At 37.6% G+C, this 27,835-nt stretch overlaps 2 protein-coding genes across 2 annotated transcripts in view; one reads left to right on the top strand and one right to left on the bottom strand.

Annotated features, from left to right (window-relative positions):
• The window catches only part of PDZD8 (PDZ domain containing 8), an 88,461-nt gene extending 72,980 nt beyond the window's left edge, over nucleotides 1-15,481 (top strand). Inside the window, exons 5-6 of the mRNA XM_008586983.1 lie at nucleotides 5,450-5,612; nucleotides 10,800-15,481. Of these exons, the coding sequence (XP_008585205.1) occupies nucleotides 5,450-5,612; nucleotides 10,800-13,000 (2,364 nt within the window). The 3' untranslated portion in view covers nucleotides 13,001-15,481. The remainder of the gene's footprint in view (nucleotides 1-5,449; nucleotides 5,613-10,799) is intronic.
• A 1,307-nt stretch (nucleotides 15,482-16,788) lies between these two features.
• SLC18A2 (solute carrier family 18 (vesicular monoamine transporter), member 2) overlaps nucleotides 16,789-27,835 on the bottom strand; it is a 32,069-nt gene continuing 21,022 nt past the window's right edge. The window contains exons 10-16 of the mRNA XM_008586984.1: nucleotides 26,288-26,366; nucleotides 26,061-26,112; nucleotides 25,335-25,398; nucleotides 23,497-23,616; nucleotides 23,231-23,364; nucleotides 19,121-19,192; nucleotides 16,789-18,055 (exon numbers count right to left, since the gene is read on the bottom strand). Coding sequence (XP_008585206.1) covers nucleotides 18,023-18,055; nucleotides 19,121-19,192; nucleotides 23,231-23,364; nucleotides 23,497-23,616; nucleotides 25,335-25,398; nucleotides 26,061-26,112; nucleotides 26,288-26,366 — 554 coding nt within the window. The 3' untranslated portion in view covers nucleotides 16,789-18,022. The remainder of the gene's footprint in view (nucleotides 18,056-19,120; nucleotides 19,193-23,230; nucleotides 23,365-23,496; nucleotides 23,617-25,334; nucleotides 25,399-26,060; nucleotides 26,113-26,287; nucleotides 26,367-27,835) is intronic.

The raw sequence follows: 27,835 nt of genomic DNA on the forward strand, positions 1-27,835 counted from the left end.
GCTAATGTATGTTTAACTTGATAAGAAATTGCCAAACTGCTCTCCAAAGAAGCTATACCATTTTATATGCCCACTAGCAGTATATGAGAGTTTCAGTTGCTTCACATCCTCACCATCACATGGTATTGTCAGTCTTTAATTTTAGCCATTCTAGTGGATATCTAGTAATAGTATCTCATTGTGGTTTTAATTTGTATTTCCCTAATGACTAATTGAACATCTTTTAATATGCTTATTGACCATTTGTATATCTTTTTTTGTGAAGTGTCTAGTCAAATCTTTTGCCCATTTTTTACTGGGTTGTTTATCTTTTTATTTCTCAGTTGCAAAATTTCTTTATATATTGATGGATACAAGTCATTTCTCAGATAAAAGCTTTGCACATATTTTCTCTGTTTTTCAAAGAGCAACCGTTTTAAATTTTATGAAATCCATCTTATATTTTTCTTATATAGATTGGACTGTGTTCTGTTTAAGAAATATTTGCCTAACCTAATATCATAAAGGTTTTCCTGTATTTTCTTCTATAAACTTAATAGTTTTGCCCTTAAGTATAGGTCTGTTTTTTTTTTTTTTTTCAAGTAAATTTTTATGTGTTGTGTGAGGTGAGAATTGAGGTTTATTTTTTTCCCATTCAGACATCCATTTGTTCCAGCATACCTTTTCCCCTATGAATTAGTCTAGCATCTTTGTCAAAAATCAGTTGACCATAGGGGCCGGCCCGGTGGCGCACTGCTACAGTGCGCCGCTTGGGAGTGTGGCGGCGCTCCCGCCGAGGGTTCGGATCCCACATACAGACCGGTTCCGCTCACTGGCTGAGTGAGGGGCGGGTGCAGCACCAAGGGTTGAGATCCCGTTGCCGGTCCCGGTCCGGTACGGGCGCGACACTGAGGGTTACAGTCCGTTGCCAGACACAAAAAAAAAAAAAGGAAAAAAAAAATCAGTTGACCATATAAAATTATGAGTTTATTTATGAACTGTTTTGATCCATTAAAAAAAAAAAAAGGAAAAAAAAAAATCAGTTGACCATATAAAATTATGAGTTTATTTATGAACTGTTTTGATCCATTAATCCATATGTCTGTACTTAGGTCAATACCACACTGTCTTGATCACTCTAACATTGTATAGCAAGCCTTGAAATCAAATAGTATAAGACCTCCAGCCTTGCTCTATTTAAGGATTGTTTTGGCTATTCTAGGTCCTTTTCCTCTCCACAAGCCTGCAAGGATTTTGACTGGGATTGCGTTGAATCCATAGATAAATTTGGGAAGGATTGTCATCTTAACAATAATGAATCTGTCAATCCAAGAACCATGGTATCTTTCTCCATTTGTTTAGGTCTTCTTTAATTTCCTTTTGAAGTATGTTGTAGTTATAAGCATACGAGTCTTGCACATCTTTCATTAAACTCTAAATATGTTTTTTATACTATTGTAATGGAGATCTGTTTTTTTTTATTTTCTAATTATTTGTTACATAGAAACTCATTTGATTTTTGTATATTGACCTTGTAGTCTGTGACCTATTTTCACCTATTCTAATGATATTTTGTCGATTTCTTGGGATTATCCATGTATAGGATCATGTTATCTGCAAATAAAGATAGTTCTCCTCCTCCCTTTCCAATCTTTATGCTTTCCCTTTTTTCTCATTATACTGACTATAATCTCCAGTACAATGTTGAATTGATGTGGTGAGATCAGAAATCCTTGCTTTGTTATTGATCTCAGATAAAACTCAAAGATGAAAGATTTCTGTGTTTTTATGTTATTGTAGATTTTTGTGGCTACCCATAATCAGGTTTAGGAAGTTTCCTTGTATTTCTTTTTTGCAGCTATAGAAATATTTATATGATTTTTTTTCATTGATTTGTTAATATGGTGAATTACATTGTTTCCTGACTCTAAATCAACCTCAAATATCTGGAATCATCTCCACTTGGTTATGATTATTATCCTTTTTTTAATGTATTACTGGATTGAATTTCCTAAAATTCTGTTAAATTTTGTTTCCATGTTTGAACATTAGAAATATTAGTCTGTAGTTCTGTTTTCTTGTTTTTTGTTTGTCTGGCTTTGGAATCAGGGTAACATTGACCTTAACATACGATTTAAAAAGTGTTCCTTCTTTCTCTATTTATAAAAGATTCCAGGTGAAATTGTTATTATTCCTTCTTTAAGAACTCACTAATAGGGCGATCTAGACCTGAAGGGTTTTTTTTATGTGTGGGAAGGTTTATAATTATGGATTTGATGTATGTAATTGATATAGGAATATTCAAATTTTCTATCTTTTAGGGTCAGTTTTCATCATTTGTATCTACAAGAAAATTTTTCCAGTTCATCTAGGTTGTCAAGTGTATTTAGCATAACAGCTGATCTTTTGTAATATGTATCTTCTCTCTTTTTTTTTTCTTTATCACTTTAGCCTATAAGCTTGTCACTTTTACTGATCATTTCATTGAATGAGTTTTCATTGATTTCTGTTGTTTTATTTTCTATTTTATTGATTTCTGCTCCTTATTTTTTCCTTGCTCCTACTTCAGAGTTTCTTATTTCCTAAGGTGGGAACTAATTTTATATTTTCGTCCCTAATATAGGCATTTAAAGCTATATATTTCCTCTAAACACTGCTTTAGTTGTATCTCACAAATTTTGATAGGTTGTATTTTCATCATTTTTTTTCAAAATATTTTCTAATATCCCTTGTGATTTCTTATTTGACTCATGAATTATTTAAAAGTATGTTATTTTACTTTTCAAATATTTGGGGTTTTCCTAGTTATTGTTGCTGATTTCTAACTTAATTCCATCAAGGTTAGAAAACATACTTTGTGTGAGTTTGGTCATTTTAAATTTGTTGACACTTGTTTTTTTTTTTTTTTTTCCTTTTTGTCTTTTTCCGTGTCCGGCAACGGATCGCAACCCTCAGTGTCGCCCCCGTACTGGACTAGGACCGGCAACGGGATCGCAACCCTCGGTGTTGTTCCCGCGCCTCGCTCAGCCAGTGAGCGGGAACCGGTCTGCATGTGGGATCCGAACCCTTGGAGGGAGCGCCGCCGCGCTTCCCAGCGGCGCACTACAGCAGTGCGCCACCGGGCCAGCCCGACACTTGTTTTATGAACTTTCACATCCTGGTTAACTTACCATGTGCACTTGAAAAGAATGCGCATTCTGCCATTGTTGTATAGTGTTCTATGAATGTAGGTTAAGTCAAGGTTGATAATGTTTAGATTGTCTATCTCTGCTTATTTTTTCTAGTTGGTTGCTGAAAGAGAGATGGAGAAACAAGTTATATCTCTGATGGCAGGTTTAGTAAAGTTACATTGCAAAGGGAAGTGCATATGAGGATAGGAATGTGTGACCATATTTTATAATGTACCACAGGGTTCATTTTACTGTTCTCTGTACTTTTGTATATATTTGAAATTTTCCATAATAAAATCTTAAAATCCAGAACCTCTTAGATAGTGATATCATATTTTAGGGAGTGCATGCCACATGTTTCATCAGACATAGGAAAAATATTTAGGATTTTTATTTCTATTTATTTTTATGTCATCATTTTAAAAGTTCTCTTTTGGCATATGTTTAAAGTGTATGGTATATCTAATAGTCATATATAATTTTAAAATATACATAAACTTATCTATTTAAGAGCAAAGAGTAAATCATAAAAAACACATTCCAAGTCCAGGTGTTAGTTTTTAAAGTTTATAGTACTCAGATTTAAATAATTTAGTTTTTTACCTATTTGCTACCCTTAGCTTTCTATAATTAGAAAAATTCACATTCTGAATTTCAGCTTTGGCACTCTGTATATTAAGAATGTATTTTTATTCTTGGATTTGAGAGAATGTGTTCTGAAGGGCTTTGTTAAACTGAAACACATTTTAACATTATAAGGTGATTATTTACTATATCAGAAGGCAGGAACTGGATGGATGTTTGGGGAGGTTTAAACAAATGATGAAGTCTTTTGGAAGAGTTGTTTTTGTGTTTTGTGAACATTCAGGTAGTGCAAAACTTGACCTCATTTCCCGTTTCTTGAACATGATATGATTAAGATTTTCCTTAAAATAAAAACAAATTTACAAAACCTATTACCCAAATTAAAGAACAACTTCCAATAAGGATTCTTTTACTAGACAACATCATTAGGTAGGACAATTGAATTTCTAGCTAAGTGGGATTTATATATTTAAAGCAATATATATAAGACAGTCATATTTTTGGATATTAGCAGGGTATTTGGCAAAGTCCCTCATGAGATATTCTTGAAGAACAGGACTAAGAAATGTGGGCTGGAGAATAATACAATTAGACTGATCTGTAATTGAGCTCAGCAAACGCCAATTGAATTCTTGTCATCTGGAAGGATGTGGTGGCATTCTATCCTTTTCTTTAATCAGTGATTGGAATGAGGACAAATGGAATAGTGGTGGTATGGTTAGGTTTTGTTATTTTAATCACAGATGATATTAATCTGGGATACATATTCCTAATAAATTGGATGACACATTTGTTTAGAAAACAAAATGATCTGTATGAGTTTTTAAAAGGGCATCTCATTCATTAACAAGATAATTCTTTTTTTTTCCAAAACACCCACCCCCCAAGATAATTCTTAATAAACTCTTTTCCTTTGCCCCTCCAAAAGAGAAAATTTAATAATACACCACAAAAAGTGGAGTTTCTAAAGCACATATAATGACATAGATATTTTCCATTATATTTGAAAAAAACAAGATTCAGAATTATATTCACAAGGGGCCGGCCCGGTGGCGCACTGGATAGTGCGCCGATTGGGAAGCGCGGTGGCGCTCCCGCCCGAGGGTTTGGATCCCACATACGGACCGGTTCCCACTCACTGGCTGAGCGAGGCGCGGGAGCAACGCCGAGGGTTGCGATCCCGTTGCCGGTCCCCGGTCCGGTACGGGGGCAACACTGAGGGTTGCGATCCGTTGCCGGACACGGAAAAAAGACAAAAAAAAAAAAAAAGAATTATATTCACAATATATGATTATATTCACAATGTCTCAGTTTGTATTATATTCATTGTCTCAATTTTATTGAGAAGTTTCTCTCAATTTTGTGTTAATATATTAGAAAATACAAAATATCAGCAGTATTTCTACGTAGTATGATTAGGAGTGGTTTTCTTTTCATTTTGCCTTTCTTTTTATTACCAAATTCTCTACAATGAGCATAGATTTTAATAGGACACATTGAAGACAAAATATTTTAAAATGTTGATGATTTAAATTGTGTAGTATTTATTTATATTGTTACAATAAAGATTTCCTCCTTCTTTATTTGTCTGTGATAAAAGTCACCATGGTACAAAAGTCAGCATCAACTGTGGTGCTCTCAGTTTGTTAACTATTTTCTCACTCTACTTCTGTGAATCCACTGACTCTGTTTTCATTTTTTCACCTTTATCAAAGGTTGAGTTAGTAAAAGGAAATTTACAAAGTGTTGGACTTACACTTCGTCTTGTCCAGTCAACTGACGGGTATGCTGGGCACGTCATAATTGAAACTGTGGCCCCAAACTCGCCTGCTGCTCTTGCAGATCTTCAGCGGGGAGATCGACTTATTGCTATTGGAGGTAATCATGCTAATATGTAATATACTTCACATTTACAGACAAACTGGAAAGGAGATGTGGGGCTTTTCCTGTCTTCCTTCTTCCTTATTTCTGTAATAAGCACATTACTTTTATAATGGAAATAAAATGCATGTAAAACACATATGCCATTTTAGTTCTTTTTTTTTTTTTTAAAGATGACCGGTAAGGGGATCTTAACCCTTGACTTGGTGTTGTCAGCACCACACTCACCCAGTGAGCCAACCGGCCATCCCTATATGGGATCCGAACCCACGGCCTTGGTGTTATCAGCACCACACTCTCCCGAGTGAGCCACGGGCCGGCCCCGCCATTTTAGTTCTAATGTATAAATTTTTTAAATATTTCATCTTTAGACCACTTTTATATAAACTCTCTAATTTTCCTTCCCTTCCCAACTTCTACTCTATTTTTTATTGCATGTGAAGGTAAGGACAAGTCAATAGTCACTTTTCTGTACAACCACCACCGTGAGTACTCTGAGCCTCAAATTGGTAGTATTAACATTACTATCCCCAGACTAGATAATGAACAAGAGAGGAACTAATATTCTTTGTCCAAGAGGGCACACCTGAACTGTCCTGTGGCCGCATATTGTTTCAATGGCCAAGCCGTTGGTTAGAATGCTGTTATTCAGAGTTCAGCCCAAAGCACTGATAGAAAAATATGTCATCTGCATTCCTTCCTATCAATTGGATTGTCATCAACACAGCAGATTGTTTGCTTGGATATGTATGCCTAAGCAGTAGGACTCGCTGTGCAAAGCAGTAGGAGAAAAGCTTAAGCCTTTTCAGACCTTTGTAGTACCTGGCCCACCCATTGTAGGCTTGTCAGGAGATTTCTTGAACAGGTGATTGGTCACAGTTGATCTTTTTAAGGGCAATGTGGTATGTTCTTTCACAGCTAAGACAATAAATAAGGTAGAGAAGTTCCTAAATCAAGGGGCAGTTATCCTTGGTTACATGTCAAAGAAACTCTGTCTTTGATTCAAAACTATCATGACAGTAAAATAATGAAAATGATTTAGTTGCCCACCTGGAATCCCAACTAAGTTAACATTTTCACATGGAAATACCTCTGATCATGGTGTAAATAGCGCTTCTCAAACTTTCATATGTTGTATTCCAGTCACCCAGATGTAATGTTAAAATGTGTGTTCTGATTAAGTAAACCTGCAGCAGGGCCCAAGATTCTGCATTTCTGTCCATAGACACTTGTGCAAGGCATAAAGTAGACCTCATCCATTATGTAGTTGTTTAACATAAACGTAAGAGTTAGTCTCCCTCAGATAAAAAAACACAATTCAATGTAAATTTTTTATGTCTACACATAATCTGTTTTGATTTTTCCTACAGGATAAAATTAATTTTTTTTTCCTTTTCATGTCCTTTTTTGGGCTTTTGTTTTCAGTTACACAAGTAGTACATACCTATTATCAAAAATAAATAAATAAATAAATCCAGACAATATACATGTATGCAGAGTGAAAAAGCAAAAGTCATCCCTTCACATCTAACATTTGTAAAAAATAATATTTATTGAGATGAGGGGTGGGTATAATATACATGCATTGTTTAAAAACTTGGGACATAACAGAAAAGCTTTTCTATGTCTCCTTCCTTGCTTTTTTTCTGTACATAAAATACATCCCCTACCCCAACTCCAGTAAACAAATTGTAATCCTACTACATATTTTTTATAATAGTTTTTATTTCTTTTAATGTATCATAAACTTGGCCCCATGTTAACAGGTATTTTTCAAAAAAAAATTATTTTTTTAAATTTATCGTTATACAAGGTAATAGATTTTCAAGATCCTTCCACCCCTCCCCCTTTACACCCCCATCAAAAAACTTTTTATAGCTGTAATTGATTCATTTCTATAGATATACAATCAGTTTTTTAAACATTTAGTAATAGGAGTTGGTGATCGTTAAAACACGATTAGCAAAATGTATTTGCTAATCTCATCTTATATTTGAAGTCCAATAATAGAGTACATTTATCTGTTTCCTCAACTTTTGAGTATGTTTGAAATATGAGGGAAGTTCAAAAAGTTCATGAGAGTATTTCTGTGAACTTTGGAATTCCAAAAGAATTCAGAAGAAAAATTGTATTCCAAAAGAAAATTCCAGACTTGGATGGCCCAGCCCTGAGAGGTACAGTGGCCATCTGCACAAGGCACCTGATGACTGGGGAAGAGATGAAATGAGGGCAGATTTTTAAGTCACAAAAAATGGGTTTAGACTGGGTTGAAGTTTTTGCCTTCTACACATCACATTTTTCATTTATGTATATGTCAAATTACAGTTTTGCTAGGATATAGTGTGGTTAGAGGGAAGTAATAGAAGTTAAGGCTGGATGAATCATGAAGAGCCATATTAGGAAATTCTGAATTTCAATGTGATGAGTTTGTAGGATAAAGTTTTTTGAGCAAAGCTTTAAGAAAATCTGTCAGCAGTATGTTTGCTGGTTAAAGCAGGGAAAGTTTGAGTGAGGGATTGCAATTAAGGGCTGTTCTTACTGTAATTAAGGCCAGTGATCAGGAGGATCTGAACAAGGAGACGAAAGTGGATTGCAACTTGAATGTGTTAGAACTGACAGCTGAATGGATCCAGGGAGTCTGCTATCTCCAGGATTCAAACTGGGTTAACTGGGAGGTGGCAAGTTGATTCATAGTAGTGAGGGCAGGAGGATGAGACAATCAAAGAAGGGCTTTAACTGAGCTGAAAATGTAGTGCCAAAGAAAATTCCAAATGGTGGTGTCCAGGAGTCATCAGAAATGTAGTACTGTAGTTAAGAAAAGGGGAAACCAACTGCATGAGTCCGTTTCTGTTGCTTATAACAAAATACCTGGAACTGGATAATTAATGAAGAAAACGAAATTTATTGCTTACAGTTTCTGAGGCTGGGAAGTCCAGGGGACACAGCTGGTGAAGGCATTGTTGGTGGCAACAATGACAGCAGGGTGTCACATTGTACAAAATGGTGGAGCAGAGAGACTAACTCCTCATTCACTCCTCTTAAAGGCCTACAAACCATGCCCATGACCACCATTTTTAATCCATTCACTACAGCATGGTCCTACAATCTAATCACCTCTTCAAGGCCCCATCTTTCAATTATCGTAAGAGGATTTCCCACCCTCTTAACAGTCACAGTGGGGGCCAAGTTTCTAATACATAAAACTTTGGGGGCACAATTCAAGCTTCAGTGAGTTGGGGGGGTGCATTCAATCCACTACACCAACCAAAGAAAACTTGATGGTTTTTGGAACTACTGGAGCAGATGTAATTACCAGGGAGAGAGCAAAAAAGGCTGAGTGAACTAATGACAGACAAAAGCTTAGTAACGTTTGCACGTAAGGGACGGGTATAGGTGGAGAGAAAGACACTAGTGGAGAGATGATCAGAACCAATTTAGTACAGTGTCATGGAAACCAAGGAACAGGAAGGTTTTAAAGAAGAAAAGAAGGAAGGAAAAAAAACATGAGTGAGGATAATTTGGTGAAGCAAAGTCCTGAAGGAGATAGGAGCATAGGATCCAAAGTACAAATAAAGGGATACATCTTCCTGTGAAATAAGATAATACTAAAAATTATTGGCAGGGAGAAACGGTGGCTTCATAATGATCCTTTTGGTAAATAAGGTGACATTATTTACATACAGAGTAAAAGAGAACAGGGAGGATGGGCTTTAGGGCAACAGGAAAAATTTGAAACTACTGTTTTAGAGACTTAGTTATTTAGAGACCAGTCAAAAGAATGCTAAGCAGCACTGAACAGCTTGCCGAAGATGAACCTCACTTGTTGGTAGATCCAGGTGGTAAACTCAGGAGCAGAAAAAGGGAATGATGGGGCTAGCAAAACGGGGGACCAAAAAGACAGGTTGAAGAGGAAAGGGCTAGGACAAGAGAATCAAAAATATTACTGAGAACACCACTGTAATATTAAGACTTAAGTTGAGTAGAAAAGCAAGTGTATCTGGAGACCAGTGGGATTGTAAGAAGAAAGGAGGAGTGGTTGGGCCGGGAAGTTATTTAGAAACAGATTCAGTTAGCAGACAGGATTCTAAGGTGAAAAAAAGAGACTGTGATCAGAGGTTAAAGTGAAAGATCTCTGATTTGGGAAAGTTCCAAGTGATGACCAAGTCTAAAGCATGATCTTCCTGGGCAGCTGAAGTAGGAGAGGACACACGTTTTGGGACTTTGAAGTCGGATTATTAGAAGGGGTTGGTGTTACTTTGATTTATTTAGGATGGCCCTAAGACCTTTGGAAAACAAAGACCCTTTCTCACATTTCTCTATGTCCTACATAAAGGGATAGCTTGGGTAAGTGCTATTTTGGGATGGGTAGAAAGAGTGGCAGGAAACAAATTGAACCTTTGGATGATAACACACGTAGAATATCTCTAGAAGAATATACCAGAAGCTGCTAACATTGAATACCTCATGGAAGGGACAATATTGCTGGGAGACAGAGAGAGAAAAGAGATTTTTCACTGTACATCTTTTTGGACCTTTTGAATTTTAAACCTTAAAACTTAAGATAAGTATTACAGATGCAGATAGTAACCAACTTGTTTAACTTTAAAGCAGTTCCTTCTGGTCCTGAAAGAGGTGAGTTTGATTGGTAGGGCTAATAAAAAGAATCTGTAAAAGAGTCCATTATTCATAGTGTAGTATTTTGCTATGATTATTTCAACCATTGGTCTCTTAATTTGAACCATTCATCACATAGCTTGTAATCCCAGGAGTATTTTGGAATTTCCTTCAGTAGAATCATGGCTTCTCATTATTCTAAGTCTGGCTTAACCATTAATAAAATCCTTTTAAATAGGTCTCACTCTGCTGACTTCTTCAGCTCAAACTGAGAAACACTGTCATTTAACCTAGGAAGGAATCGGAGGCAATTAGGAGTTAGGAGCATGGTACTCTTTTAGGGATTTTGTGTCATCATCTGGTTTGAAAGGTGGACATTTCCAGGATATCAGTGCATTCAGGGTTTGAGAATCAGTACACTAATTCATCCGAATGCCAAATAAAATATTTTTGAGGTTTCCCTGTTACTCTTCCATTATTTAAATAATCATGAAGTGATGGCAATTATAAAATTTAGGTGATTTTTATTGCAGTAATTTACGTGTTTTCCCTTTTAAAATCTTAAACCAGGTGTGAAAATCACATCGACGCTGCAAGTGTTGAAACTTATCAAGCAGGCTGGTGACCGAGTCCTGGTGTACTATGAAAGGCCTGTTGGCCAGAGTAATCAAGGCACAGTGCTGCAAGATAATTTTGGCCAATTGGAAGAAAATTTTCTGTCAAGCTCATGCCAACCAATTTATGAAGAAGAAGCCGCCGGGTTGGCAGTCGATGCTGAAAATAGAGACCTGGATTCTGAATTTGAAGATTTGGCAAGTGATGTCAAAGCACCAAATGAGTTCAAAGATGAGGTGCAATCATTAAGTCATAGTCCTAAACGCACTCCAACAACACTTTCTATTAAGCCCCTTGGAGCTATATCACCAGTTTTAAACCGTAAGTTAGTAGGAAGTCACCCACTGCCACCAAAAATTCCATCCAAAGAAGGAAATAAACCCTCAGCCCTAAAAACTTCTGAGATAACAGACCCAGCACAAGTGTCAAAACCCACCCAAGGATCCACTTTCAAACCACCTGTGCCACCACGACCACAAGTGAAAGTTCCTTTGCCTTCCAGTGATGCCCCAAGTCAGACAGAACCAGATGTTCTTGTTGAAAAGCCAGAGAAAGTGCTGCCGCCGCCTCCTGCAGATAAATCTGCTGAAAAGCAAGCAAAAAATATGGATCAAGTAGAAGATGCAGCTGCATCTAAGCACTTTTTAGCAAAGCAAGAAGTGACTAAAGATTTTAGTTCAGAAAGTTCCTGCCCTACTAAGGACAGTTCGGATGACCATCAAACGTGGGAATCATCAGAAATTCTTTATCGTAATAAGATAGGAAAATGGACAAGAACCAGAGCATCCTGTTTGTTTGACATAGAAGCCTGCCACAGATACTTAAACATTGCACTGTGGTGCAGGGATCCTTTCAAGTTGGGAAGTCTCATCTGTTTGGGGCATGTTAGTTTAAAACTTGAAGAGGTGGCTTTAGGTTGCCTGGCTACATCAAACATGGAATACCTTTCAAAATTAAGACTAGAAGCCCCCACACCAAAGGCTATGGTCACTAGAACCGCACTGCGCAATCTGAGTATGCAAAAGGGATTCAATGACAAATTTTGTTTTGGTGATATTACTGTTCATTTCAAATATGTGAAAGAAGGGGAACCAGACCACCACACAGTTACTAATGCAGAGAAAGAAAAAGAAGTCCATTTGGTCGAAGAAGTTTCTGCTCTCCCTAAAGAAGAACACTTTGTTGGACAGATAGGTTTAACAGAAAATAAACATAGTTTCCAGGATACTCAGTTTCAGAACCCAACTTGGTGTGATTACTGTAAGAAAAAAGTTTGGACTAAGGCTGCTTCCCAGTGTATGTTCTGTGCTTATGTTTGCCATAAAAAATGTCAAGAAAAGTGTCTAGCTGAGACTCCTCTTTGTGGAGCAACTGATAGGCGAATAGACCGGACCCTGAAAAACCTCAGGCTGGAAGGACAGGAAACCCTCTTAGGCCTACCTCCTCGTGTTGATGCTGAAACTAGCAAGTCGGTCAATAAAACAACAGGTTTGACAAGGCATATTATCAATACTAGTTCTCGTTTGTTAAATTTGCGTCAAGTTTCCAAAACTCGCCTTTCTGAACCAGGAACCGATCTCGTAGAACCTTCACCAAAACACACACCCAACACATCAGACAACGAAGGCAGTGACACAGAAGTATGCGGTCCAAACAGCCCTTCTAAGCGGGGAAGCAGCACAGGAATAAAGTTAGTGAGAAAGGAGGGTGGTCTGGATGACAGTGTTTTCATTGCAGTTAAGGAAATTGGTCGTGATCTGTACAGGGGCTTGCCTACGGAAGAAAGGATCCAGAAACTAGAGTTCATGTTGGATAAACTGCAGAACGAAATTGATCAGGAGTTGGAACACAATAATTCCATTGTTAGAGAAGAAAAAGAAACAACCGATGCAAGGAAAAAATCACTTCTTTCTGCTGCTTTGGCTAAATCAGGTGAAAGACTACAAGCTCTAACACTTCTTATGATCCACTACAGAGCAGGCATTGAAGATATCGAAACTTTAGAAAGTCTGTCTTTAGACCAGCACTCCAAAAAAATCAGCAAGTATCCAGATGACACAGAAGAAGACCTCGATAGTGAAATAAGCCAACTAATAGACTCTCAGCCATTCAGCAGCATATCAGAGGACTTATTTGGCCCGTCCGAATCTGTGTAACAGACATTCTATTTAAACTTTGAAATGATTGGGGAAAAGTTGCATCTAAAGTACCACAGATACAACCACATTTAAATCCTCTCATAATGCACTTTGGCCTACTCCTCCACAGTTATTTGCTTGTGCAAGAACAAGGTGGTTTTCCAGCAAAAACATGACCAGCTCACTAAATTAGTTGTTTCGGATTGCATTTATAGCTATGCTTTTTGGGGTTTATACTGGGAATTTATTTTTACTAATTTATTTTTAACTTTTTCTAATTATGTAATTATGTAAGCTAACTTTTCATGTTTATGTATGTGTGATGTATCATTGTATTATTTTCTTTCCTCTTAGTTTTTGAATTAGTGTTAAATAGGATCCTATCCAGATTCTTGAAATATTTTCTTTTCCATCACGGTTGTAACAACTAATTTGCTGCATGCCCAAATTGACAACAGCAATCATTGAGGGAACAGCTTTTGAATCTTTCTTTTGTGTTATGAAGTTTGTCATCTCTGCTTGTTTAAGATTTTTGTTATTTGGAGGTTTTGGGGGTGCTTTTGTTTTTGCCAAATGTAACATGAAAGCAGACGCTGCAGCTTTAGTCTGTTATGCTGATTTAGTAAAAAAAAATTTATATATATTGCTTGCTTTCTATGCTTCTGTGAAATTTTTTTCTAAAGCTTTTGTGCAGTTGAAGTATATTAAAAATACAGTGATTAATTTGAAGAGCTTGCATTGAAAACCAAAATGTAATAGGGAATAAATATAGAATGCAGTTGGTCAAGTATGTTGTAGAGAGGATAACAAGATTAAATTACTGAAAAACAGTAACCAGTTGGATTTTGAAATATAATCTTTCAAAATGTTGATGCTCTCCTTTAACAAGGAAGTTCTACACATTCATGATTATTTTTCATCTTCAGTTCTCGCACAGGAAATAAAGCATGTGCAAGGATATTTAAAGTTTCAGAGGACTGTTCTTAAAAATGACTGTGTTGATAACTCATTTTTGCTGGTTTTGTTTTAGAATATTTTCATGTCGGAGTATGTTGTGATTGCAAGGAATCATGCAAAATATATTATTGCTTCATCTGGCATCTTACAGTCTTAAAGGAATGTGATCGTTCTGAACACTTCTGTAGCTCAGACTGTCTTCATTTGTTAAGAAAAGAAAGACAAATAAAAATAGTATAGATTACGTAAGAATTGGGACCAGTTCTCTGAAAATGAAGATCTGCTCTGATACTGTGTTCATCTCATGGATCCCAGCAACACATGACTAAGGGAAAACGTGTAAGCTTGACCTCTGTTAGTATACCTTAAAAGTTTTGGCCTGTTATATACCTATAAAATAGATAAGCATATGTTTTTCCCTTTTGTAGGTAATTGCTATGATAATTGATATACAGTGAAAATGACATGAATTTAAAACTAAATGAAACAGCTTTTATGGCTGGCACAAAAAGGCATAGTGTAATATTAAGGATTGTGGCCCAGGTCTATAGTCCAGGACTCCATGTAAGAGTTTAATTTCAAGCTCTTCCATTAATGAACTGCGCAATCATAGGCAAGTCACAAAAGGGCTCCGTGCCACAGTTTCACCATCTCTACAATGGGAATACTACTACTAATTCTAACTGCGTCATAGGATTATTGTGAGGAAAAAAATAGCCTAAATGCAAAAGTGCTGTGAACTGTAAAAAGCTATACAAATAAAAAGTATTTATATGAGTGAGAAAAACATTTTTGAGGGTAGAAAAGTTATTACACTTTTAAAGTCAGTAGCCAGCTCTCACTCCTGTTGGTATTTTACTAAGGGAAATATTAGGACACTAAAAACCTTTCTTGGCTAATTTTATAACAAATATATTTGTGTGTACTCCCCATTTTTGTTTATTTAAGCGTGCTCAAATTTTAAAAGAACAATGCTATAGAAGACTTGACCCACCAAATTCCCTAAAATCTAAAATGTTGTTTCATAATACATGCTTGAAACAATCTGCCCAATGTATAATCATGTTTCATCTTGTAAAAAATAACTTACCATTGATAACCGGGAAAGTAGAGTATCTGTAAGTGACTGGTGTTTATAGATTAAACCATGGAAGTTTTAGTGATACCCAAGCATGCTGCTAAGACTGATACATTTGAAAGAGATGTAGAAATAATGCAAAACTTTGGCTTCATAAGAATCTACTCATGTTTTTAAAGTATTTACCTCTGTAGAACCACAATTATGGAAAGCTCAGTAATGCTGCTAATGACATTTGTAAAATAAACCTTTAATGTAGTGCAATATTTTTATATCCACTGCGAGAGGGAGTAGAGGCATCACAGTTGTACTTTAGTGCAAGGGGGAACACTCCAAATAGCCTAGAATATAGTAAGGTATAAAGCGTCAATGAAAAAAGTTGTATTACATTACTGATGTAATCTTGCTGCCATGCTATGTTATCAATAGCTTTGAAAAATAATAAAGACTACCACAGAAAACAAGAATATCTCCATTTGATGACATCTTTAAAAAGGTGATTACTGCATTCCTATGGAATTAGCACCTGGTATAATTTGGCCATGCAGACAAGTTGACCCAAGTCCACTTTTGCTAAACAACATTGCTATTTTGCACTCTGCCTAAAAGCATTAAATTTTTTTTATTGGTGCTTCCTTAGCTTGTAAATCAGATTTATGGGTTTGCTTCTGCTGTATATTAGTAATTAGACTACTTAAAGTGTATTTTCTTTTTTTTTTTTCCCCCTTTTTTTTGTCTTTTTTTGTGACTGGTAACAGGATCGCAACCCTCAGTGTCGTGCCCGTACTGCGACCGGCAACGGGATCGCAACCCTCGGTGTCGCGCCCGTACCGCGCTCAACCAGTGAGCGGACCGGTCTCTATATGGGATCCGAACCCTCAGCGGGAGCGCCGCCGCACTCCCAAGTGCCACACTCTACTGAGTGCGCCACCGGGCCGGCCTGAAAGTGTATTTTCTACATTGGTATTTAGATGAATGATTGGATTAGACAAACTGAGCAACATTTTAGCATAAATTTTGCAATCATAATTAATATGCTACCTTTCTTAATATCAAGCCTTATATTCTTCAATATCAGAACTAGTTGAAATATTATGAGAATATTCTGTGATTCTGAGAGAAGAAAACACAACCTAAAAATTGTGGGGGGTACTGTCAAGTTTTAAATTTAACTATGTCTGAATTTTTAGAAAGGCAATTTGAAAATATTTGGCTCTTACTAACAGTAAAATATTTTTAATTCTCAAAGTGAGCAGATTTAAAACCACTTTAATTTAAAAATATATTGCCTTAATTTCTAAATTGAGATAATAGCTTTCCTGACCAAAAAAATAGTGGGAGTTTCCCCTAAGCCATTTTGAGTAGTGAATCAATCCCTTTTGAGAGCTGATTAAAGCTGTGGACTCTCTCACCTCTGGAAAACACATATGTGCACACCACTGAAAATTCTCTAATTTCAAGGGTTTTACAGAACTTTAAGGGGCCTGTGGGCCCCAGGTTAAGCACCTATGTCAAATGGCTAGAGATTATAATTATTTCACCAGTTACAGTTATCTGTTCACAGCAATCAGGACAATAAAAGTTTAGACATGCATGGTTAACTTACTGACTGGTTTTTTTTCCACATTGACATAATGTGTTTAGTTATATATATCAATTTAAAACAAACGTTGGAAAACCAAAAACTATGTTTCAGACTAACCTGGAATGGCTTTACCTGATGCCTACAAGCATAGAAGAATAAGTTTTAATTAATTATCCAGTCAAGACGATATGTTATATATTTTATTCCAACAATAATATTTGGTTTGTAAAGGAATACAAATGGGCACAGTAAGGTGTTCAGAAGATTTATTAAGTAAACTAGCTAAAATGTGACTTGGACATACACTTAGCAGTCAAAAGAGTGGAATATTCTTTGCTACCTCAATATTTTTGTATCTGTATTACCGCGTAAAAACATAAAAACCACCTCTGTTCGAAAAATAAATGTTCAGAGAGCTGTATGTTCTTTGTTCTGATACATGCATTAAAAAAGAAAAAAGCCTTTTCACAGTCTTGCTAACCCAAAATATTAGTCATACAAAAGAACTTATAATTTTTTTCCTCAGATACAACATATTTTTTGCTCCCACAACAGTTCTGAAAAATTCATATTTTTCATCTTATCCCTAGGGATCAACAGCAGGCGTGCCTTTGCCAGTCATTGTTACAGAAGCTGAAGCCTTAAAGGCAAAAATGAAATAGGAATAAATTATATGGTATTGGGGGCAGGAAGAACCACAAACTCTCTTAAGAAAACCAATTTGTAGCACATTCTTTTTAAAGGCTCTCCTCCTGTAGAAGTAGAAGCAATCCTGCATTTTTATTTTAGCATTATAAGAGCTCCTCCAGAGCCATCTTCCAAAGTAGCAGACTTGTGTAAGTTGCCCAATGCAAATAAATGAGTAGGATGTTTGCTTCAAACACACTGCACATGGAAACCAGACTTCAAATCATTGCAAGCCCCACAGAAAAGCTTCATAAAGCAAAAGAAATATTAACCACTTTCCTAGAAAATAAGAAATAGTTATAAGGTTGAGGAGTCTTTGTTCTATAGTTCTTTGCTCCTGATGCCAAGTTAACACAAACACAATTTTAGCTTAACAAAACTGACATTAGGTAGTTTTTGCTCATGACAGGACTTCAGAATTAACAAGTACTATTTGAGATATTCCATACTATCTTCACACACCAGTCATATCTCATATAAAACAATACAAACTGACAATGTTCACTAACAGTAATTACTATTTCACTAAAAAAGCACATCAATGTTGTCATGCTTAGAAAAACTACACTACACAACGCACTAGATGATATGGTAACACATAGACATTTTTAGATGTTGGATTTTTCTTTTCTGCCTGTGAAAAGGGATATGTCCTGACCACCCTATTATTTTTACCTGTTTTCATAACATGATTCAAGACTTAAACAATTCCTTCATCATCATTAAAATCTTTTCACGTTGATGTGAATGAGCAACTTTCAGAAGTCTAGAAAATAAGTTTCAGAGAACTCAAAGTTAATAGATTCCTGGAAAACACTTGGATGACCTGCAAACAGGTCAAAGATAATATAGTCAGATTTTTGAAGTTATAGCAGCTCTTAGCGTCTTAAATTTATTTTTCTAAAACTTGAATTAGATGTTGATAAATCTTACCATGCTTAAATAACCTTGACACTGTAGGGTACATATACCCTCAATTTTCTTTCATTTAATAAGACAATGAAGTATAAATCTTAAATGAAAAGCTTCTAGTTCATAACTACATACATTTGGGTGCTTTTCTCTGCTTTCAGAACATTTAGTATTTTTCCCTCGTTGGCTTTAATGTTTGCTGCCAACCACATGACATGTAAACATGTAATTTACAACCATCTCTTTCCAGGTAGGTGACTACATAGAAAAACTAATGCCTGCTAAGATTTATGGATAAATCCAAAAGATGACTGACTCAAGTTCTTGTCCTCTGCACTTGAGATGACCAACTTTTAACTCATAAATGTATTGATAGTAATTACAAGTTAAATAGCACTCATTCTGTGTCACTATATCACATGCTGTCTTACTTGATTATGTTTTTCAGACTTCTAGTTTCTCATTGTTGGAAGAGTCTCAGAGATAATGTGTGCTTTAGTTTTAAACACTCATTACCAATATTCAGAAAAAATATAAGATTTTTTTGCCCAAGTGTTTGTGAATGTAAGTTAAAAAATTATATTTGATTTGGATTCAAATATTTATAGATTTACACTATACCTATTTCGTCAAAATATATTGTATAATATTTAGTAAAATCAAATACATAAAATAAAGTTTTCAACACTATTTACACAAACCCCTAGAAAAGCTTCTTTTTCTTTATAAGGCTGTTGGCAATCAATCATAACCATGGAAAAGAAATAATAAACTTTGGTTGTTTTACTCTTTCACCAGGGATGGATGGTATGACTAAGACAGTTCTAGATGAGTCATTTCACTGGAAACACTTAAACAATTAAATACTTGATGACTTTTGAGAGTCTCAGTCACTTTCAGATTCTTCATCATCACCTACCGGGTATGACTGGGTATTATTCTGAGTGTACATTTTTGTTTTAATGGGGCAGTTGTGATCCATGAGAATAGCCTAAAAGAGAGCAAAATGCAAAAATATTAACTCCTTATTTTATAAAGATAAGACAGTTTTAACCTACTGTTTTTAAGGATTACTAGTTTGAAAGCTATATGTTATTATTTAGAGGCTTCTGAACCTCTCTTGAATGATTTATTGTGCAATAGTTGTACTTTTTAAAAAGTTCTACATGACTAAATAAGCCAGCCGGCAATATAATATTTCAAAAGTGCCATGAAAAGAAAGGCACGAATAGCATCAGGTGGGTAAATCAAGTGTGCAAGGAGCAAGCACGGAGTGGCCTGTGGAGCAGGCAGGTAATTTAAAGCAGCACTCCAAGGGCCGGCCCGCAGCTCACTTGGGAGAGCGTGGTGCTGACAACACCAAGTCAAGGGTTGAGATCCCCTTACCGGTCATCTTTTAAATAAATAAAGCAGCACTCCAGGCACTGCTGTGGGAGAAAAGTGTGTTCTTCTCTCAACTGAAGAGAAAACCCAAAGGAGGAGACTGACACTGGAATTCAGAGCAAAGCCCAGTTACCAAGAGTTGAGCCCCAGCCCCCGCCAAATCCTCATTCACATCAGATGCAGAGCAGAGTCAGGATATCCAAATAGGTAGAAACATGTTGGACCAGATGAAGGATAAAAGGTGGGAATACGAAGGATACGAAGCTGGGATAATGAAACAATAAAAGCATTAAAAGGAAAGAGCTTCAATCTTCAACACTTTGAAAGTTACCAGGCCTTCACAATAGGAAGGCTTTATTCTCTTTAATGTAAGTAGAAAAAACAGTGGTTTTGTATCCATTATGTAAATGCCCTGCAAAGGGACAAATTTCTACAAATAGATTATAATATGCAGAGCATATTTGGTCTCATCAGCCTCTAGCCATCCCTTTCCAACCCATGGCATCCAGAAACAGAGTTGTTGCTGGAGGGACTTTATGGCACAATTATGAGAGCCATCCAGTAAAAGAAAGCTTCATTTCTCCAACCTACTGTCCTGTCCAGACAACAATTAGAAACTTCAAGAGTAACATTAAGAAATGTGCCCTATTGGGCTGGCCCCGTGGCTCACTTGGGAGAGTGCGGTGCTGGTAGCGCCGGGGCCGCAGGTTCAGATCCTATATAGGGATGGCCGGTGAGCTCACTGGCCGAGCGTGGTGCTGACAACACCGTGCCGAGGATCGCGATCCCCTTACCGGTCAAAAAAAAAAAAAGAAATGTGTCCTATCTTTAAAAATAATTCTTCAACCTGTAAAAAAGATCCATGCCAAAACACTTGGTATTTTGAAAGTTAAGAGCTGTCATGTAATCATCTTATAACTGGAACACAGTTTTCCTCAAATGGCAGTATTGATATATCTTATACTTCCAGAGGGACTTGAATAACAAACAGGTTTTTCTTCCACCTGTATTGATAACACTGATTATCAAAACAGAAATCCAGTAAACCAAATGGAAGAAAAACTCAAGTGCTTACAAACTAGTTCATGATTCTGTGACTTGTGATCCATGAAAATAGCACTAAATCTTTCAATATAAAACAGCTTCAGTCCAAACACCTTGTTATCAAGATGCCGTCTAATGAAAGAATCATTTACTAAGGATTGTATGCCTTCTACTGGCTCTCACACCCTTCCTCTGCATCTGGTGACTGCTAATCCTGAATGCCAGCACTTGTCTGTACTGGGTCTTCTCAAGTGTGCAGTGATCAATTCCTCCTCCTCCACGGCACGCTGCTGTCCAGCCGCATACCCCTTATCATCAGATGCTATCGACTTCCGCCCGCTTTTTTCCTGTCCAGCTTGCACAATGAGTAGGAAGCAGCTGATGGCTGCCACCCCCACACGTAACCATTATGCAAGTCAAATGGAATCCAATGTGATGCCTTCAACTATGGGCAACAATTATGGGCAGCAAGATGCACACTTTCTCAAGTTTTTAATGATTTATCTTGCTAGGCACTTATTAAGGGTTGTGACATTTTACAATGAAAGAGGCTTTCTGGAAACCTGTAATTTTTATTGCTTTGCTTTTCAGGATTGTCTCTTCCACTTCCTTCAGCATTTTTTCATAAATGAACTAAAGCATTGGTTTAACTGGGGAAAGAGAGGAGGTACTGCAGCCTGCCTCTGCCAGTCATCTTGCAGAACAAAGTGGTGGCTGGCTGGGCGCTCACCCGCTTGTCCTCTGCCCTCATTCATTTCCTCCAGTACCTCCGATAAGCCAGCATGCTGCTGCCCACATCGATAACTCAACAGCCACCAATGTCTGCTGCCTTCAGCAGTGCTGGGGTCTGTATAGCAAAAGGAAGCTGTCACATCACAGAGGGAAGAAAACCAGGGAGTCTGGGTTGACAGCGTAAGCCGGAGAGTTAGGTAAAAGCAAGAAGGAAGAGTGGGGTGATACTGAAAACAATACATTTATCGAGCCAGACACAACACCAAGCACTCTGTTGGGATTTTTTCGTTTAATCCCCACAATAACCTTGTGAGGTAGATGCTATCGTTTCCCCATAGAACAGAGGAGGAAGCCATGAATAACACAGCCCCTTTGTGGTGCAGCCAATTCGGCTCCCAGGCCCACGCCAGCCCTTCACTATCTCCCAAGAGTCTTCAACAGGAATTTGTCAAAAGGGTCGGGAGTAATTTTCATTCAGCTTTAATCGAATTGATATGGTGGCATGAAAATGACAGTTTTCAGTTGTGCTAAGAATTTTCTGACAAGCTACAAGCTACACAACCAGGTTGGAAAACAGGTAAGTCCCCTAAGAGAGGTATGAGAAAGTGGTATAGCCGTTTAGAGCTGGAGAGGCATCTAAGCAAGAGGAAAGAAAAAAGAGAAAGTTACTTCTATCCCAGTATTTCCGCAGCACCTTCCACTCCTTCTCCATGAGTCAAATGGGTCATGAATAACTCAAAATCAACTAATTAAGCCCTATGTCAAATAAAGGGCACAAGGCCAGTGCCCAGTGCTTGATATATTTTTTAAATATGGTAAATGAATTAATGAATGTAAATAATGCCCAAGACAAACGTAAGCTGCACATAGTCTAACTTTAGGGTCCGTCTTTACATCTACCTTTGGGGAAAACCATCAAAGGGCAGTTGAGGAAATGCCAAAGCATGAAGACCCACTCAGTTCATCTGTCCAAAAGAACCGATGTACTTCCAAGAGAACATCACAAATGAACCTCACATCTACTCATAAACACAACATCATTCCCTGCTCATCTCATTCATTCATAATGCAAGCACTCTCCATTCAGCTGGATGACTGTCTTTTAGAATTTGATATTTAAAAAATCAGTAACATTACAACCAGGAATGAAGGATTATCAGAAACACTGAGCTTCTCCTTGCTGAGTAAGTCAAACACCTTAGAAAAGTTAAAATGACTCATGCATTTCAAAATTCAAATTTAGAATCAACAAATTTGAACTTGTTCAAAAGTGGGACACTTTATATTTTGCCTATTGCTAAAATTCTGGTCATGAGGTTAGGAATTAAATTGCTCTGTGTGCTCACATATGTGCCCCAAGGTGCATATTCAATGGTTTTTCAACACCTAAAACCATCTCCAGGATCCTACACACAGTAAGGACCAAGACACCAGCTACTACTGAACACTGTAAGGGGTAGGAGAAAAGCAAACAGCACTACAAATGGCTAATCATGAGAGTGAGAAAAGGGGGCAGAAAAATTATGTCCCAGATTTTCAAGAACCATGAAAAATCACATTAAACTACCCCAGGTTTATATCTGGTTGACAAAAGAGCTATACTGATGCTAATCTATGTACAAAAATAATTTCATTCTTCAAGTTTATAAACATAATGCCTCAAAGAAATAACTGTAAAAGTAGTAAAAAATAAAAGAAGTAACATCCCTGTGTGCTACAAACTAAAAAGGAACTCTCAATCATTTATGTTTGGAGGTTTCTGCCCAAAAGGAGCAGAAATATATTTTAGAATTAAACCATGGGGAAACTATCCAGAAGACCAGGCTAAAATCATCAAGAAATGCTACATTGCATCCTCAATTTTCCTTACCATTTTTTCTTCCTTGGCAGGTGGACTCCGAAGAAAAAAGCAGAAAGGAGCAAAAAGAATATCAATTATCCCAATAATGGTCATGAGCCATGGAAATCCAATTGCCTTTGCAATCGCACCACCAGCAGAAGGACCTTTCAGGAAACAGAGAATTAGGTAAAACTCTCTCCAAATGTCTCGTAGACAGAACAATGCAATAATTTTAAGTAGGCATTATCTGTCCTGCGTTGAGATGAAAGGTTGATTTGAAAAGCCAGTGTCCTTACCTATAGCGTACCCCATACAAAATGCCACATCTGCGATGGCATACACACTCCCATAGACGGACACGTGCCGCAAGTCCACGAGGTAGCCCATGATGGGCATCATTGACGAATCCACCATTCCTGTGACAGTCAAGGAACACAATGTACAGAAAACTGATATAAACCAAAAATGGGCAGAATGTCAGGGACTGTGTTCTCAACTCACTACCCTGCCAGCTCTTCCCCTTTGTCATCGCCACCTGCAAGTCTTGAGGCAGACTCTACCGCAACCCTTTCTCTGAGGACAGACAGTAGAAGGTTACCGAGCCTGGGAGTGGAACCCAGTGCTGTACTCAGAGTCCTTGTCAGGCCACCATTTGCCTGTTCTCTGCTTTGCCTCATCTCATCCTCCACTGTCTGAATGGCCCATCTTTTGGGGGAGGGTATTCAGTTCCAGTGGAGCTGCAGGTTACTGACCGTGTGGACCCCTAACCTGCGTCCTATTGTGCTTTCCTGATTCACCATTTTCTGATCCACTTGTCCCTTGCCCCTTCGCACACCTACATGTCTCACCCAGCCTCTTCCCTATGCACACCTGGGCCTTACACGACTACGAGAGTTACCAAGCTGGAAAATGCTAGGGGATCAGAGGGTACCAGAACTCGAAGGAGTCTGAGAGATCATCTAGCCCTACTCAGCAAACTAAAACCCAAAGAGGTTGGCTCATTTAGTTCACTTTTTTAAAACGTAGATAAACAACTATGACTGACCAGTATTAGAATCTCTGATCTCTTGAATGGCCAGGAGATGGTAGCATAAAGAAAGAGCGCAGGTGTCCGGAGGTCTGGGTTCCAATCTCTGGCTGAGTGAGCACTAACCTCTCTGAACATCAGTTTCCCCATCTATAAAAGGGGGTGCTAATGACTGACTACAAGGAGCCAGTGAACACACCCAGCAGGTACTCAAATGTTAGTTCCCTCACACCCACATGTAGCAGCAGCAGATAGATGAGGCAAAGTTCTTTCATTCAAATAGTACTTGCTCACTGCCTAATACGTACAAGGTCAGGCTGGGGACACGGGTGAACAAGAGTGACATAAGAGTTGGACATTAAGCAAAGAGTTGAAAATTAAATTACAATTGTGACTGATGTGAAGTTGCTGTGAGAGGACGTATATATGTGCAAGGACCCTAACCTCATCTAGGGGGTCAGAAAAGGCTCTATTCCTTCTTTCTACTGCACCACTTGAAGACTAAATTCCTGCCTTTATGGTGTAATAGATTTAGCAATTACTTTGGTCATAATCAATCGGTATATGATAAATGAGAAACAAAAGTATACTATTCATCCAAAATATTAACAAGATTTTCCTATGTATTAGTTATTGCTCCTAACATTAAAAAAACCATCTCCTTCGCCCATGAAAATTCCTGCAGCACAGATGGTCATCAACACCATCTGCTTTTCTGTACCAAACCCTATAAAAAAATATATGTAAAGTCTTTGTCCCCGAGCTTCATATGAGAAAGTCTGTTCACAAACATGAGCCTAAACAACTGTGCTCTGAGTAAGGGATTCCCTTGTTTGCCCACACACAGCAGTAGAGTATCAGTTTGCTTCTCTCAAAGTCAGGCTTTTAAAAATACTGGTTTTCAGGAAATAAATGACTAGGACGTGGAAGCAGGTTACCTTTATGTGGATGATCTACAGGCTGTAATTGAACTAAGCTGCCCGCAGCTTCCTCTCAAGCTTCTAGAAATTTAGGTTAAGTAACTATAGTTTACTGGAATAAGAGGAAATCTTTCCCAGTAATGGGAAAAGTGGTTTTAAACTTAAACACAAGGTTCATGTGGCTTACCAATTGCAAAACCAACTCCAAAGTTGGGAGCTATGAGTCCATAAATGTTTTTTGCAAAAGGAATCTGTAAAAAGAAATAAATGTTATGCTAAAATTACAAGATCTCCAACTCTAAGTCATCTTGAAAAGTCTTAAAAATATGTTTTCTCTGGTCCTGGTATACCTGTTCCCTTCTGGAGTTTAAATAAGAGGAGGAAGAAGGATGGGGTCGGGGAAGAACTGGACCCACCAAATCTTTACAAGTCAAGACTTGAAACGGGTTTTGACTACCATGAAAAACTTGTCAACTGCCATATATGAAAGATCAGCCCAGTCCACATTCAATTTTGACAAAGATGAGAAGGCCTCATTTGGGGTAGATATTGGTCACTGGTAGAAGATGTTTTATTCTAGAAAAACATCTTGCTGTTGTTTCAGTCTACTTGCCCTAAAGTGTTTAAGACACTGTAAAGTTTAACATGATAGGGGGAAAAAAGTTAAAAGTACAGTATGTAATAAAGCATTTTAAATAACTTCTGACATAAAATGAAAATATACCCTTTGGAGAGTCTTGTCCAAAAAATTTTTAAATGAATTGGAATAAAATGAAAGATGTAAAAAAAAAAAAAAAAAAACTAAATATTAACAAATTCAAAGTGCTATAAAATGTTTCTTAGTGATTCTTGCCCAAAGCGAAAGTTTTATTCACAGATCATTCCTACTTTTCAAATCCCATCTTTTACTCACACATAAAATGCTGATTCCAACAATTATCATTCCTAGAAGAGAACAGAGCCACCTGTCAAAAGAAAAAGCACCATTAATAAATGATCATTCAATTTTTTCCAGCCCAAATTTTCAAAGAAAATCAAAACAATTACTTGTAACAGCTAATGCAAAAACACTTAAAAATTTTTAAAAGATCTACATTATTATAAGTATAACAGAACGAGTGTTGTTTCATTTAATCTTACCTCCCCATTTTGTGTGCAAGTATCCCAAAAATATTGGTTCCAATGAGATAAGAGATACTAGCTGGCAAGAAAGCGATGCCTGTAAATTTATGAAAAGGACACTTTATCAGTACTGATATCAGTCACATGTTGGAAAAACTAATAACTGTAGACACCACAGTGTTGACTAGAGCAGATGAAATGAAGCCCCAGGGCCTGCACCCAAGCAGCTAATATCCGGCAGCTGACGGATCCCGTCTGGACCCCACGTGGCTTATCCGTCGCACAAAGCTGCAGAGACACTCCAGAAATGAAAATCAGTTCTCTATCAACCGCTTCATCTCGCTTCCATCTCTGCCCGGGTGGACTTTACAGGGGGAGCGACATGGACAGCTCCCAGCCGGAGGAGTTTAACAACTGCAGCCTTACATGTGCTGGGGAGCAGTGGTGGGATCGGCGCACGTGTCCTCCCGCCCTTTAGGATTTCGTATGATAGAAGTAAGACAACAGTCATTGCAAGAACTAGAGTACACTGAGACAAGCAAAAAGAAAAAAGTCGAAAATATCCCAACCTCATCACTCACAAATCACCTGTTACTCTCCCCTGTAAGTTTATTTACATGTATATATAAAATGTGTGCACAGGCCTTTATTTTTGGTTTTCCACCAAAAAATGGGATTATACTGTGTCTACTGTTCTACATCCTGCTTTTATCAATTAGCTTCATGAACATCTTTCCATGTCAAAAAAAAACATGTCTACGTTCACTTTTTGTGGCCAAGTCATATGTGACTGACATTTTCATGTCCAAGGCATATTGCTGTCCCAGGAAAGGGAGCATGCATCCCCTGGGTTCTGATAAGACTGGGGTGATTTCCTGCTGGTGGTGGCAGCAGTTGCCTTGAACGTGCCCTCTGCACTCAACAGAAAGGCCTAGCCGAGTCAGATCAGGGAATTTGCCCACATCAACTCTATCTGGTCCCCATTCATTATTGGGACAATAGAACAATCTCTTGATGAAAGACTGCTTTCCAAACTCTTAATAATTTTAGTACCTTTTCTTGGAATTGGATATGCCAGATTTTATTCTTTTTATTTATTTTTTTTTTTTTTAAAGATGACCGGTAAGGGGATCTTAACCCTTGGCTTGGTGTTATTAGCACCACGCTCACCCAGTGAGCAAACCAGCCATTCCTATATAGGATCCGAACCAGTGGCCTTGGTGTTATCAGCACCACACTCTCCCAAGTGAGCCACGAGCTGGCCCCTGCCAGATTTTATTCTAAGCCTTGCCTGCAGATGGTGGAAGTTGCTTTGTTCTCCATTATGTGACTGCATAAGTTAGATACACATGGCAGGTACTGAGTGTACAGCAAGTAACTGCTACCTTCAAAATGGCAGGGGGCCTTTCTTATCCAGGCAGCTCACCAGCTCCCTTTAAGGATAAAGCATTCACGGAAGCCATCAAACCCAGAGAAAGGTTGAGCCTTTCAGCACAGGCAGAACTTTAAAATGATGGGTTCCAAGAGCTAAATCCAAAACCAAATCATCCTAGACTTTGGGATTCT

The sequence above is a fragment of the Galeopterus variegatus genome, unplaced genomic scaffold (assembly GCF_000696425.1).
Source record: "Galeopterus variegatus unplaced genomic scaffold, G_variegatus-3.0.2 Scaffold4198, whole genome shotgun sequence".
Lineage (NCBI taxonomy): Eukaryota > Metazoa > Chordata > Mammalia > Dermoptera > Cynocephalidae > Galeopterus > Galeopterus variegatus.